This window comes from Aptenodytes patagonicus, chromosome 1, assembly GCF_965638725.1.
Source record: "Aptenodytes patagonicus chromosome 1, bAptPat1.pri.cur, whole genome shotgun sequence".
Lineage (NCBI taxonomy): Eukaryota > Metazoa > Chordata > Aves > Sphenisciformes > Spheniscidae > Aptenodytes > Aptenodytes patagonicus.
Genome location: NC_134949.1, coordinates 87,441,096 through 87,457,117, shown reverse-complemented (window position 1 = coordinate 87,457,117; position 16,022 = coordinate 87,441,096). Strand labels below are relative to the sequence as shown.

The 16,022-nt window shown below is 42.9% G+C and overlaps 1 protein-coding gene across 1 annotated transcript in view; it reads right to left on the bottom strand.

Moving 5' to 3' along the window:
* Positions 1-16,022, bottom strand: part of CLCN1 (chloride voltage-gated channel 1) — a 54,328-nt gene that overhangs the window by 16,625 nt on the left and 21,681 nt on the right. The window contains exons 8-11 of the mRNA XM_076334771.1: positions 12,830-12,908; positions 9,885-10,010; positions 1,797-1,881; positions 379-480 (exon numbers count right to left, since the gene is read on the bottom strand). Of these exons, the coding sequence (XP_076190886.1) occupies positions 379-480; positions 1,797-1,881; positions 9,885-10,010; positions 12,830-12,908 (392 nt within the window). The remainder of the gene's footprint in view (positions 1-378; positions 481-1,796; positions 1,882-9,884; positions 10,011-12,829; positions 12,909-16,022) is intronic.

Genomic DNA, 16,022 nt, shown 5'->3' with positions numbered 1-16,022 from the left:
TACAGATTCTAAAAAAAAAAATCAGAAGCAGCATGATCTTAAAAAGCATGATCGTTGATTTTCTAATTAAAAACATTTTCTGTCCAATCAGTAGTTTCCCTTGTCCTCTTAATGAATATTACAGACTATTCCTTCTAAATCAAGAAGCTATTTGAAACTATTGGGGCTGGTCAAGAAGAAAATCCAGCTCAGAACAAATTCTCTTGAAGTTTGCAGATATTTTGTTCTCATATAATTTCAGTTTCTCATATTTTTACTATCTTACACTTGAAATAGTGTAAGATAGTCTACTAGCTTCCAGAAAGCATTTATTACTATCCAATACCAGTAGGGTATAAAAATCCAGTCCCTAAAGAGAATATCTTCAAAGGCACTCACTATTTGGTGAGAAACTGGCTCAGAGCTGTATGACGCCTGATGCATAGGACCACTTGGCGATTGAGATAAACGAAAAATGCTCCAAGGAATCCAGAACATATCCTAAAGTGGAGAAAATGAAATAAAATGATACCAAACACAAACCATCAACCAAGAAACTAGGTTGAAGTGTTTTTCATCTTCAGCTGTTTATGAAGTCTTTTAAATGTCACCTAGAGGGTTACTCCTACAGCAACTCACTTGAAGACGTTGACTCCCTGATGAAAGGGGAGAGATTATTTTGGACCTCTTTGTCACACACACTGCCAGTTTACCACTTAAATTTTCTCTTGCTTAGAGGGGGAAATCTCATCTATAAAAACTATAAGTTTTATCTATAAAAATAATCTATAAAAAAGGACTGACAGATCTCCGTGGGGCTGGAGAAGAGCGACTGGGCAAAGACCAGTATTGTCAGAACTTAGACATCAGGTTGGAACAGGAAATAGTAAAAATGAAGGTAGTTTAACTCTGATTCAGCAAAATTATATACCTACATCAAATATTAAAAGTAATAGCAAATCTTGTGCCTAAACCAAAGTATGTCATCTCTGATCCTAATCACTTAGGCCTATGTTCCTCATCCTAATAAAGCCAAAAAAGTATAGTTGTGTAAAGACTGGTCTTGATCCTTGTGCTCTCTAGCTTAATGAGACCTGGATAAACAGGGCCTAATACTGAAAATGAAGTAGAAAAAAAAAGAGTGAAAAAAGAGTGCCTTTGGAATTGGTAAGGGGAAGTGTTATTTTATGTGGCAAATAATTAACCCACAGAATACTGAGGATTCAGATTTACTAAATGGCCCTTTAACCGTGTTGATGGCATCCCCAAATGAACTGACCCAACAAGTCAGTTTTCACTTGACAAAAATGGGACAAAAGATTTAACCAGGAAGATTCCCTTTTACAAGGCCAGAATGGTTATCCTTTTCAAGAGAGGTTGGTACACTCGACATGGTAGCAAGGGTAACTGAACTGTAATTGGATCCAGTGAGAGAAACAGTTAATTTATTAAGATAAGTGCCAGTTTTATTTTATTTATGGAGATATCTGAGTTGGTTTCGTTTGTGGAGGAAAATTTGGGAAAAGAAAGAATGAACTTATACCTGGAACCTAGACCAATTTAGACTTACTTTTTTTCCAGAACTTAATTTCTGAAAAAGATATATGGAAATAAACAGCTTGATAATACCCACATTTCCTTCCTTACCCATTGTGTTACATGGGCACCATTTCTGAAGGAGGAATCCCAACAAGCAGAGGCCTTAATTGTGACAATCAAACTGTGTAAAAGAGCTGTAACTGTTTTGCAAAAGAATTCCTAACAAAGCTCACATGATAACCTTTACAAAGAAAGGAGCCAGGCTCCTGGGAACTTACCCTATTACAGCAAATGCTGGCAGCTCTTGCAGATCAAAGGGGAAATCCATGCGAAAGTTCGTTCTGAACAGGGCTGTGATGGTGACTGTGAGAGAAGAAAGAGGTAGAGGAGGAAAGGGAATAATGAGGTGAGAAGTTAAATGCCATAAAAGTTAGGGGTAGGGACAGGGGAACTAGTTATATACATGCTCCTGTGTGGTTTCATGGCATTATATACAATATTACAGATTGGCACACTGCTCTGATTTCAGTAGTGCCTATTTTTGAGCACTTGCAACCCTAGCACTTTAGATGGTATAGGTTTGTTTTCAGAGAATGTATCTTTTTTTTTAGCTAAAATCCCAGATTTTTAAAGGGTTTTCTTTTCTTTCGTTTCTTCCACCATCCGTTCTTTAGGAAATAAAAACTCTTCCCACTATACTCACTGACTCTCAAAACTCTCTTTGCCAAGGCAGGCAGTGCTTACATATCTGGAGAAACTGTGTCACACACAGTTGTGATTGCCTTCTAGAAACAAAACTCAGATCCTCTCTGAAGTTATATCTGCCAAATTTTTGACTGGTACCAAAAGAATGAAAGTCTTAGAAATCAGAGATGGAAAAGATCAGCTAAGCCCCATCTTCTCCAGCTCACCTCTCCTGGTTGTGTTGCACTGCTAAAATGACTCAGATGTTGAAACCTGTCCTGCTTTTACCTGGAGGTACATAATTGTGTGGAAACAGTAAGTATCTGTATGCCAATAGGTGAAGTACAAATTACCAATCATCTAGTGCAGCGTGGAGATGCAGCTGAATGAGGATGGATGTAAATCCCAACTTGCCCTGGATGAAGGAATTATTTGTACAATGGGGAAAGAAAAGAAGCAGTGAAAATCTAGCATTACATGATAATTACAGGAGGCATTAGTTACTTGTTAATTGGTCAGACAGGATCAGGTTTAGAACAATGATTTAATCAGATCTCTGTGGATTACATTACCTAAGATAGCTAAGCTTGTCTAACAGTATGCTACTATCCAAAATGGGAAGATCTTAGTTCCTGTCTCTTCACCCCGTTCCTTCCCTCCTGGCTGCACTGTTCTCCCCTCCCATCAGGCACACTCTGACACATGTCAAGGCCTTCACTGGGTTCTTTCACCTCATTAAAACCTACCAGAAAACCTATCTGCTTTTTTCCTGGATTAGTCCTCTGCCAGGGAAGTGAGTTGAATGGAGGGGTCCAACGAACACAGAGATGTTACAAGGGAAGGGTGGAAGAACAGTCAGTGAGGGAAGATGGTGAAAAGCAGGATGTCCTGGTTTTTGTTAGATCAGCCCAAGAAAGGGATCATCTCAATTTAGTTTTAGGAAACAGATAGTCCAAGCCACTAAATGACAATGCATTAAAGGTATAGTAGGGCTCACTTTCAAAGAGTTTTGTCACAGGGCAGCAAAGATGACCAGGGCAAAGGGAAACAGTCACAGCACTTAGTCTGACTCTTTCTAGGTTCCCTCTCTACTCCCGCAAGACAGAAAGAGATTCTTACAGAAAGGTTCATCCCACCTATCTTCATCCTCTTTCCTGAGTGACTAAGCCATCCTGAAACTGTGTGGCTAAGCCCTTTTCTCTCCATTGGCTACAAACTCTACTAATTTAGAGTAGCTGTCCAACTCTTACAAGGTGAAAATTAAGAGAAGTAAAAAGAAATGAGAAAGTCTAGTTAATGGAAAAGTACTTTAAAAAGCTTTGAACTTTAAAATACCACTGAGCCATGCGTAGAAGTGATCAGAAAGAGCAGGAGGAAGACAAGGTGTAAAACACTATGGCAAATAAGATGAAGGCTCAGGACATGGTAAAACAGAAATCCTGCAAATTGCTGAACTCCAGTCTTCCGTGATTAGCAAACAGGGGCCTAAGTTGCAGCAGCCAACCAGAACGAGCCAGATGTTATTTGGAAAGTACAGGTAATGGTGTAAAGCCAGCCAACAAAGCCATCAGTATCCAGAAGCCAGCAAAGATTTTGTGGGTCTAAAAGAGAAAAGAATTTTGGTAAGTTACACAACTTATTTGCACCTGTCTACTCTGATGTGATTGCTTCCCTACCTGCTACTTCCTGGTAGCAATGATGCAGCTTGGAGGTTAAAAATGACAATAAAAGAGGTGTTAAACAAGCTGCAGACTTAAAAGGCATTAAGATCTGAGGCAGATTAGGAATGAGGTGGATGAGCTATTTAAAAAAATAATTCACCTTCTCTAATGAGCATCAAGGCCTCCAGGGACTGGAGCGGGACCGATGGGTAGCTTACATGTTTAAGAAGGTTGTGGAGCAATGTGGTAAAGTACAAAGAGAGCTGTGCATTAGCACCTGGCAAATTGGTTAAATACATATAGATTTTAAAAGCAAGCACAACCCTGGAAATACCTGTTTTGAACCTCAAAGTCAAGGAAAAAACCCAGAAGGATAATTCAAATGAATAAAATCTTTGTGACGTGGAGTTTTTTAATAAAACAGTAAAACCAGATTAAGGGGAATGGTATTTATTTAGATTATTGAGAGGTCCCACATGAGGCTGTGGAGCCTCAGGTAGAATGGCAAAAGGGAAAATATTATCATGGATCAGAAGCTAGCCCAGAGAGAGAAAAAAAGTGAGTTTATCATGTCAGACGTGTAATGATACATGTCATAGTACACATGTAGCAGGAGTTGCTAATTGTTGTCTTGGAGCCCTGTGGTGTTGAATGGATTTCTTCAGAGGTCATATTGGAGCTGATTCTGTTTAACATCTGCATCAATGTCCTGGATGACAGGATGGAACTCACTCATCAGTGACCATACTGAACTGGGGAGGGAGAGAAGGGGGTGGTTTGTCACCTGGAGGGCTTCATTCAGAGTGGCCTCCACAAACTGGAGGAGCTGACCAGTAGGAACATCATAAATTCAACAAAGACAAAGATTTAGTCCTGCACCTGGAATGACATGTGCGTCGGTTACAGTCTGGTGGCCTAGTGAACAGGAAAATCATAGAATCATAGAATCATAGAATCATTGAGGTTGGAAAAGACCTCTAAGATCATCGAGTCCAACCACTGACCCAACACCACCATGTCCACTAAACCATGTCCCTAAGTGCCTCATCTACACGTCTTTTAAATACCTCCAGGGATGGGGACTCCACCACTTCCCTGGGCAGCCTGTTCCAATGTTTAACCACTCTTTCAGTAAAGAAATTTTTCCTTACATCCAATCTAAACCTCCCCTGCCGCAACTTGAGGCCGTTTCCTCTCGTCCTATCGCTAGTTACTTGGGAGAAGAGACCAACACCCACCTCGCTACAACCTCCTTTCAGGTAGTTGTAGAGAGCGATGAGGTCTCCCCTCAGCCTCCTTTTCTCCAGGCTAAACAACCCCAGTTCCCTCAGCCGCTCCTCATAAGACTTGTGCTCCAGACCCCTCACCAGCCTCGTTGCCCTTCTCTGGACACGCTCCAGCACCTCAACGTCCTTCTTGTAGTGAGGGGCCCAAAACTGAACACAGTATTCGAGGTGCGGCCTCACCAGTGCCGAGTACAGGGGCACGATCACTTCCCTACTCCTGCTGGCCACACCATTTCTGATACAGGCCAGGATGCCATTGGCCTTCTTGGCCACCTGGGCACACTGCTGGCTCATGTTCAGCCGGCTGTCAACCAACACCCCCAGGTCCTTTTCTGCTGGGCAGCTTTCCAGCCACTCTTCCCCAAGCCCGTAGCGCTGCATGGGGTTGTTGTGGCCGAAGTATAGGACCCGGCACTCGGCCTTGTTGAACCTCATACAATTGGCCTGGGCCCATCGATCCAGCCTGTCCAGGTCCCTCTGCAGAGCCTTCCTACCCTCAATCTCTGCTCTCATGCCAGCGGATCCTGGTGGATACGATGCTTAATGTGTGCCCTTGTGGCAATGAAAGCTAACCACATACTAGGCCACATCAGCAAAAGCACAACCAGCCGGTTGACAGTGGTGATTATTTCCTTCTATACGGCACTGAAGAAGCCACATCTAGAAAACCCAGTACAAACGAAATGTTACAAAACTGGAGAGACTCCAGTGGCGAGCCCCAAGATGGTCCAGGACATTGGCATAGGGAGAGGCTGCAGGAACTAATTCTACTCAGCCTGGAAACGAGAAGGCCCAAGGGGGTTCTAACAGCAGTCTCCCCTACCTCATGGGGAAGTTGTAAAGACACAGTGAAAGAAAGAGAGGTAATGGGCACAACTTCCAAGAAGGGAATTTTGTCTACATAGAATGAGCAAATGCTTCTTTTTGGAGGGGTGGTTCAACACTGGAACAGATGCCCGGACAGGCAGTGGAAAGTTGTCCGTGCTGTAAGCAGGAGTTTGGAGTAGAGAGCTCCGGGGTCTCTTCCAAACTAAATCTTTCTATGATTCTATGATTATGAATTTTCTGAGGAAGACAGCAAAATCTGCACATGATACTGAATCAGTTTACCCTGGTTGGAAGCAGACAGGACTGCATGAGAAAGGCAATGTTCTGTGTTGATGAATGCAAAATAATGCAGTGGGGGAGGATTATTGATACATTAGGAAGGAATCTGATCTAACAACAGTATTGCAAGAAAGAGAGTTGGATCAGTGTAGACAGCTCTAAGAAAATGGCCTTTTAACCTTTTTCCTAACTACAGCTGCATAAAAATGGTATCATAATGCAGAGTTTTGCATTGCAGTATTGTAATGCCTTCCAATAAAGCCATTTGATAGCCACATCTGCTTGGAACTCTGATCATTTTACCTCAAAAATATTCTGGAAGAAGATGGCAAATGTTTGCCTAAGCAGAAAAGTTAGTTCACATATTATGTATGAATTTACAATAGTTGAGGTGTTCCACATGAACATTACAGGTAGATGTGCATAGTGCACATTAAGGGAAGCAGCTTCTTCCACTTTCAAGTACATTAACCCACCTCATACAAAGGCTTTCTTACTGGGTGATAATAGTAGCTATACAGGAAACTAGCACAAAGACATCCGCTTATCTACCGGGTGCATAACTTCTGGGAGTAGACAAGATTTTAGAGATTGTGAAGACATCAGAGAGGGAGCCTAAGAAAAACTCTTGCATGAACAAAGGCTGAAAAGACCGGGCTTGTAACTTTCAGAAGGAAATGAGGAAGAAAAGACATGAAAGATAAGTTAGAGCAGGCATGATAAAGGATCATAAAATAATGAATGACTTAGCTAGACAAAAGTTTCTAGTTCCTTAATACAAGGACAAGGAGACTGGCAACACAGACGAAGAAAAATCAGAACTTTGAAAAGGAACTATTTTTCATAGACAATTCGATCATGGAACTTTTTAACCCAGACAGTCAATTAAGCACAATGTAAGGAGCCATTAATATGGGTATTAAAGCTGTCTGGATGATTTTGAAGAAGGGACAACAATTAAGATGTTTCAGGATTAAGCTAATTTCTAATGATTTGAGAAATCAGCAAGGGAGATAAGTAGATAAAGTGAAGGATAGATTATCTCCTGTCATCTGTCTTTGAATTTCTTATATTTTCCTCTGGAAAGAACAGAAAGATGTGTTTTTTGTGACAGATCGGATGGTTGAATACCTCTCAATATGAGGTAGTGTTTCACAGACAAAGGTGTAGTCACTTTCTACATTCAAGTAGAAAGTGCAGTCACTTTCTATATTCAAAAGAATATTCAAGCCAAATAATGTTTTAGCACAAAAAAAATCCAACCCTGTGAAGTCAAGAGAGACATAAGTTACAGCAGTTTTAAGTAAGTGAACTGCCCACATGGAGCTCAGATCAATAAAATAGATGCAACTCCAAGAATAAAAGATAAAGACATTATAAGCAAGAAGTTTACAAAGAAATGGCTGCCTTCTGCCATTGCCACAGTATCTGAAATAGAATAGAATAGAATAGAATAGAATAGAATAGAATAGAATAGAATAGAATAGAATAGTTCAGTTGGAAGGGACCTACAACGATCATCTAGTCCAACTGCCTGACCAATTCAGGGCTGACCAAGTTGAAGCATGTCATTAAGGGCACTGTCCAAATGCCTCAAACACTGACAGGCTTGGGGCATCGACGACCTCTCTAGGAAGCCTGTTCCAGTGTTTGACCACCCTCTCGGTAAAGAAATGCTTCCTAATGTCCAGTCTGAACCTCCCCTGGCGCAGCTTTGAACCATTCCCACGCGTCCTATCACTGGATGCCAGGGAGAAGAGCTCAGCACCTCCCTCTCCACTTCCCCTCCGCAGGAAGCTGTAGAGAGCAATGAGGTCGCCCCTCAGCCTCCTTTTCTCCAAACTAGCCAAGCCTGAAGTCCTTAGCTGCTCCTCACAGGACATTCCTTCCAGCCCTTTCACCAGCTTTGTTGCCCTCCTCTGGACACATTCAAGGACCTTCACATCCTTCTTAAATTGTGGGGCCCAGAACTGCACACAGCACTCAAGGTGGGGCCGTACCAATGCTGAATACAGCGGGATAATCACCTCTTTTGACCAGCTGGTCATACTGTGTTTGATGCACCCCAGGATGCGGTTTGCCGTCTTGACTGCCAGGGCACACTGCTGACTCATGTTGAGCCTCCTGTCGACCAGCACCCCGAGATCCCTTTCTGTGGGGCTGCTCTCTAGCCACTCCTCTCCCAATTTATACTCGTGCCCGGCGTTACTCCGTGCCAGGTGCAAAATCCGGCATTTGGACCTGTTAAATTTCATCCCATTAATGATAGCCCAATGCTCCAATCTGTCTAGATCCCTCTGCAAGGCCTCTTGTCCCTCAAGAGAGTCAACAGCACCTTGCTAATGGTGCATTCAACTCCTGCATCCAGATCGTTGATGGATGTTCAAATATATCGAACAGAACTGGCCCTAGAACTGAACCCTGAGGAACACCACTGGTCACCAGCCAGATGTAGCCCCATTCACTACAACCCTTTGAGCCCTGCCCTTCAGCCAGTTCTTCACCCACCGCACCTTGAACCTGCTCATCCCATAGCTGGACAACTTGTCCAGAAGGATGCTGTGAGGGACAGTATCAAAAGCCTTACTAAAATCCAGAAAAACTATATCCACTGCCTACCCTTCATCCACTAGGTGGGTGACCTTATCATAGAAGGATATCAAATTAGTTAAACTGGACTTTCCCTTTGTGAACCCATGCTGACTGTGCCTGATGATTGCATTGTTCTTTAAATGCCTTTCAATAGTACCCAGTATGATCTTCTCCATAATTTTTCCAGGAACTGAGGTTAGACTAACAGGTCTGTAGTTCCCTGGGTCTTCCCTCATGCCCTTTTTGTAGACTGGAATAACATTGGCTAGCTTCCAGTGAGTAGGGACCTCCCCAGACTCCCAAGACCTCCCAACACCAGCTAGCTCCTTCAGTACTCTGAGGTGAATCCCATCAGGCCCCATGGACTTGTGAACATTCAGCTGATACAGCTGGTCCCTTACAATTTCATTGTCCACAAATGGAAAGTCACTGTTCCCACACTCGTAGTCCTGCTAATGTTCTCCTGAACAAGCTTGTTCTGTGCGATTTCTGTCTACACAAATGTTGCACTCGTGCTTTTCAGTTACTTGAGACAGTTATTTTTTCAGGACCTCCAGTTGCACCCTACCAATCCTGTAGCCTCCTAACCATTTTATCATCTCAATTTTCTAGACTATTTGGTTTTTATGCTTCTAGTCAAGAGATGACCAAAGCAGACCATGGAATTTCCAGCAGATCACAGCAGCATACACTGTAGTATGCATTACATCCTCTGTGATGGGATACCTCTGTGTTTGCAGCCTTGAGATTATGCTGAGTAGAGGCAAAAATCCCACCTCAGGGGCCCTCTTACTTCCCAAGGACTCATATTCAGTCATTTTTCAGTCATATCCCCAGCACACCTAGGAATAGTTTGGGTTGTACAGTTGATGACATAAGATACTTCCCTTTCTCTTTCCTTCTGTACTGCTGGAAGTCACATGTCATGGCCGAAGTTTCAAACATTATACAAGGTTGTAGTTTCGAGGAAGATGGAAAATAATAAATTAATAGGGCAACTTTTGTACAAAGAGAGTAGGAATGGTTCTTAGCTTACCTGCATCCTTGTTCCAAACAGCAAGGACTCGGAAAATGAAGGCACTAAAGGTAGCTGCAAAGAAACCTCTCCAATAATTGCGCACAGCAAAGTATGTAGAAGTGACCTCAATGCTGAAAAGGACCCCTAGAAAGAATTGGAAAGGGAGCAAAGTTAAAATCAGAAGTGTAATGTTAGAAGCATGAGAGGCTTCTAAATAGTCTTCTAGAGCAGTGGTCTCCAAACTTCTTTGATCGTGTACCCCTATCAATAAAAAATTTTTGAGCACATACCCCCCCAATATATGTGTATTTATTTAAAAATTATATACATGTACTACTGTACTAATATATTATGTACAATATAAAACATACACAAAAAATAGAAATTAAAAAAGGGTGAGTTAAAGATGAAAAAACAAAATTTTAAAAATAGTTTATTTATTAATGGAACAAAAAAAATTTTGTTCTTACAAAAAATATTGGTATTCTTTAGTTTTTGAAATCTTGGTTTAACACTTTGTGATACAGTGATTCAAAGGTCTGGTTCTATGTTCACTTTATTTCAATACTTGGTCTTAATGGCTGTCATAGCTGAAAAAGATATCTCACAAAGATACATAGATCCAAATGCAAGAAATGCATCGTTGGCTGTGCTTACTAAATCATGGTACTATTTTTTCAATCCCATCCACCACTTATGCAAAGATTTTTGTTGAAATTTGCATAGTAAATTTCCATCTTCCCTGATGTCAATCAGTTGTTCTTGCAAACTAATCAGAAGGTGTTGAATTTTTATATCTTTAACAAATGGGTTCAAAACCCACTGAAACTCTTAATCTGGAAGATTTTTAAACAGGTTAGAAAGTTGTTTCCAAGTTTTTAAGCATACATGTATGAGAGTTTTTGTAGGTGACACACTTACATTGTATTTGGCAAGAAAATCACAAAAATCTCCACAGCACAAATTTCTTTTGAAAAGCAGTTACTTTCTCACCCATGATTAGAACATCACTTTCACCTTGAAGGGATACATCAAGTAAGTTTATTTTTTCGAAAATAACTGCTAGGTAGTATGCTACTGACAGATGCTTGTCATCACAGAAAAGATCAGCAAATTCAGAACGCTTGTCTTCTTGTAAAAGAAAAATGTGTAACTGGTCTTTAAATTCAACAACTCTTTTTTGAAGCCCATTGCCACGAGATAACCAGCAAATGTCTGTATGGTACAAAGGATTTTCATGGTCCCTCCCCATCTCATTACAAAGTATTGTAAAGATTCTACTGTTTCAAGGTCTTGTTTTTATGAAATTAACCACAACAATGACATCCTGTAGCACTTTGTGCATGTCTGGCTCCCACTTCTCTGCTTCAATAGCTTGCCTATGAACAATGCAGTGGATGAATTTCAGGTGTGGTGCTATCTGCGTAGCCTTACCACGCAATCCTTTTCTTACGCCAGCCAAAGCAGCCACTCCACTGGTCGTTATACTTGCACAGCTTTTCCATAAAACATTTTTATTAAAGAAGGAGTTTACTGTTGAGAATATAGCTTCTCTGGTAAATCTCTCCTTTAGTGGCTCACAGAAAGTGGTTCTTCATGTATTTCCCTTATCGAAACAGAATCTAGCAAATACCATCAGCTGAGACATGTTAGAAACATCTGTACTTTCATCCAGCTGCATAGCAAGCCTCTCACACTGTGTAATTTGTACTGATACTTGTTTCTTCAAATCTTCAGCAATGTTGTCCATGCATCTTCCAACAGTGTTTGCTGACAAAGGAATGCATTTTAGTTTGCTGCTGTATTGCTTTCTGTGTATTATTTCAGCCATTTTTACCGTGGCAGGAAGAACAAGTGTTTCCCCAGTGGTATGTGGCTTTTTGTCTTTTGCTATGAAGTAAGAAACCTCAAAGGAGGCTTCTAAACATTTATCATTAAGTTCAGTGAAGTTTTGTAAACTACTGGATTGAATATCACATAGCTTGAAACACCGCTGAAAAAACTGTAGAGGTTTGTCTTCATGTTCTGGATGCTTAGTTTTTAAATGTCTTGCTAATTCTGATGGCTTCATACCATCATTAGCTAACTTCTCAAAGCACAATATACACTTAGGGTGAGGTTCATCGTTAATGATAGCAGATGTAAATCCATACTTCAAATAGTCTTTGATAATTTTTTTTTTTTGGCCAACTTCTTGTCAGACCTGATTAGCTGGTCACTTTTTACCTCATAATGTGACTGATTAAGAGCTTGTACTAGGAGTGGAAGTGTCACTTCTGCCATTTTCTTGTCATTCGTCTGTGCTCGCATTATTAGTATTATCTTCAATCCATGGTCTCTTTGCAGGAATCTTTTTAAGCCACTTGTCCATTTTGTGAGGGTTAGTTTAGTTAACGCTAGATAATACAATCCGTAAATCCACTTAGGTGGGCACACATCGATTGCAATACATTGCAATATGCTGAAAGTGAGCAAAAGAGTGAGGGCACCACTGTCAACTCTCCGCATTGTGAACAACTCTACACCCAGGACACCTCATGCACTGTATGTCACAAGAGTGGCCATCCGACATATGGACCGAGTGAGGGCACCAGTGCCAATTACTGAATATTAGTAAAGCTTAATTTATTTCTTATTTTTTTAGATTAAAAAAAAAATAGAAATTCCAATATTTTCTTCCCACACCCCAGTGGATCATCTTGCACACCCTCTGAGGTATGCACACCCCAATTTGGAGACCACTATTCTAGAGAGCCTTCCCCTCTTGCCTCCAGAATGCTGACAACGTGGAGAAAAAGACTGTGTCAGAGATGCTGGGGAGGTTGGTAACATTGAAGGTAAGCTTCTTTGTTCAAGGTAGTTGACAGATCAAAAATACGGTGCAGGAAAAGGGGAGAGGAGAAGAGGACTAGGCAGGAGAGGATTTAGGTACCTAAGAAAAAGGAAACAGAACAGCCACTTGCCTCCAAGTGGTGTCCCAAAGCAGCAGCCGACCCCCACAGCGCAACCCACAGTCAGGACATCCGCGTAATAATATGGCTGCTACTGGTGAAAGAGACAAAGAGAGACAGACAAACAGAAGAAAGAAGGAAAGAAAGCAGAGAGTGAGTAACAGAATTGGCAGGTACGGCCACATGCTGTCACCCAGCTCTGTCACCAGTCTTAGAGTTACAGCTATATTTATCTTACTTCTCTCTTCTGGATGGCTTCAAAACATTCGAAAGACAAGACCTGGCACAAGACAGGCATATACCTGGAGTCACATCTTCAAGACACGTGGAGAAGACAGCATCTCATCTTTCATTGAAACATGCACATTTCTGTCACTGTAGAAGAAATGTCTCGTGGAAAATCCTCCAGAGGGTGCAGGGCACATATGTATGTTTTACTCCATGTCTTTTACTTTGGCAGGGAACCTCAGGATGCACATGTGCCAGAGAGTGCCTCAAAAACCCCACCCTGTGAGTTTGTGTGCACAAGGCACATGCATATCCAGAACTGAGTGTGGACAGATGCTGAAGGTCCTGTCACCCTGGGTAGGTGAGTGGGTAACAGATCACCTAGTAAAGGATTGTGCCGTCCTGGTGAAAACAGTCATGACAATAAAGGGAAATGGAAGGTGTAAAAAGTAGATTCTCTCCTGAGACAGTTTTGGAAGCCACATAGCTGTTGAAAGGGAGAAAATGCTCTCCCACTCTTTCTCCAAGATTTGGCCCTGAAATACCTGAGAATGGTGAAAGTTGGGCAGATAGGTTTTCTTTTCTTTTGTCTAAATCCTAGGTGGTGTATAATACACCAGTGTTAAAAGCCTGTGTATTTGATACTTTCTACTACCACGTGTTCCCAAAGTAGCCTGTTAGATCTCCCATGAGAGTTCTGAGAATGGGTGGTCTTGTGTTATGGTGGGAATCTGAGTGGCCAGACTGAATTCTAAGGCCAGAAGGCCATGAATTCCTGTTTACCCGAGCAGGTGTTTGATAGAGTCCCAACCAAGAGGTGTCTCAAGGCTATCTCTGCACAGCCCAATAAAAAAGGGCCATGGACCATTCACTGACCCAGAACAATGTGTCCTTATCCACAGCTTTGTCTTAGGTAACTTCTGGGCCCTATTAGTGCCCTTGTGGCCTTAAGACATAATCACGTCCGGAATGGGGATGGGATTCATGGAATCATAAAATCATTTAGGTTGGAAAAGACCTTTAAGATCGTCAAGTTCAACCATTAACCTAGCACTGCCAAGTCCACCACTAAACCATGTCCCTAAGCACCACGTCTACACGTCTTTTAAATAGCTCCAGGGATGGTGACTCAACCACTTCCCTGGGCAGCCTGTTCCAATGCTTAACAACCCTTTCAGTGCAGAAATTTTTCCTAATGTCCAATCTAAACCTCCCCAATCTAAACCTCCTGGCACAACTTGAGGACATTTCCTCTCGTCCTATCACTTGTTACGTGGGAGAAGAGACTGACGCCCACCTCGCTACAACCTCCTTTCAGGTAGCTGTACAGAGCGATGAGGTCTCCCCTCAGCCTCCTTTTCTCCAGGCTAAACAACCCCAGTTCCCTCAGCCGCTCCTCATAAGACTTGTGCTCCAGACCCCTCACCAGCCTCGTTGCCCTTCTCTGGACACGCTCCAGCACCTCAACGTCCTTCTTGTAGTGAGGGGCCCAAAACTGAACACAGTATTCGAGGTGCGGCCTCACCAGTGCCGAGTACAGGGGCACGATCACTTCCCTACTCCTGCTGGCCACACCATTTCTGATACAGGCCAGGATGCCATTGGCCTTCTTGGCCACCTGGGCACACTGCTGGCTCATGTTCAGCCGGCTGTCAACCAACACCCCCAGGTCCTTTTCTGCTGGGCAGCTTTCCAGCCACTCTTCCCCAAGCCCGTAGCGCTGCATGGGGTTGTTGTGGCCGAAGTATAGGACCCGGCACTTGGCCTTGTTGAATCTCATACAGTTGGCCTGGGCCCATCAATCCAGCCTGTCCAGGTCGCTCTGCAGAGCCTTCCTACCCTCGAGCAGATCAACACTCCCGCCCAACTTGGTGTCATCTGCAAACTGACTGAGGGTGCACTCCATCCCCTCATGCAGATCATTGATAAAGATATTAAACAGAACTGGCCCCAAAACTGAGCCCTGGGGAATACCACTTGTGACCAGCCACCAACTGGATTTAACTCCATTCACCACCAGTCTTTGGGCCTGGCCATCCAGCCTGTTTTTTACCCAGTAAAGAGTACGCTCATCCAAGCCATGAGCAGCCAATTTCTCCAGGAGAATGCTGTGGGAAATGCTGTCAAAGGCTTTAGTAAAGTCTAGGTAGACAACATCCACAGCCTTTCCCTCATCTACTAAGCGGCTCACCTTGTCATAGAAGATCAGGTTAGTCAAGCAGGACCTGCCTTTCATAAACCCATGCTGACTGGGCCTGATCACCTGCTTGTCCTGTATGTGCCGTGTGATGGCACTCAAGATGATCTGCTCCATAACATTCCCCAGCACCGAGGTCAGGCTGACAGGCCTGTAGTTCCCCGGATCCTCCTTCTGGGCCTTCTTGTAGATGGGCATCACATTTGCTAACCTCCAGTCAACTGGGACCTCCCCGGTTAGCCAGGACTACTGATGAATGATGGAAAGTGGCTTGGTGAGCACTTCCGCCAGCTCCCCCAGTAACCTTGGGTGGGTCCCATCCAGCCCCATAGACTTGTGTGTGTCTAAGTGGTGTAGCGGGTCACTAACCATTTCCCCTTGGATTATGGGGCTTCATTCTGCTCCCAGTCCCTGTCTTCCAGCTCAGGGGGCTGGGTACCCGGAGAACAACTGGTCTTACTATTAAAGACTGAGGCAAAGAATGCATTAAGTACCTCAGCCTTTTCCTCATCCTTTGTCACTATGTTTCAAAGTGTCTGGAATAGTGGGAGGGTTGTGTTATAGCCCACCAGCATGGTGATTAACAGCTTGAAACTGAGGGTATACGCAACACGGCCTGCAGTATAGCAAGAGGTAATTAGAGTTGCTTGAAGGTGCAAAGCCTGATGGGACAGTGTTGAAGAACAGTATGAGATAGAGACACCTACCGCAACGACTGGGAACAGCCTGTGGCATATGGCATCTCCCAGGACCCAGCACTGTGTCAGAGTGCTGGTGCTG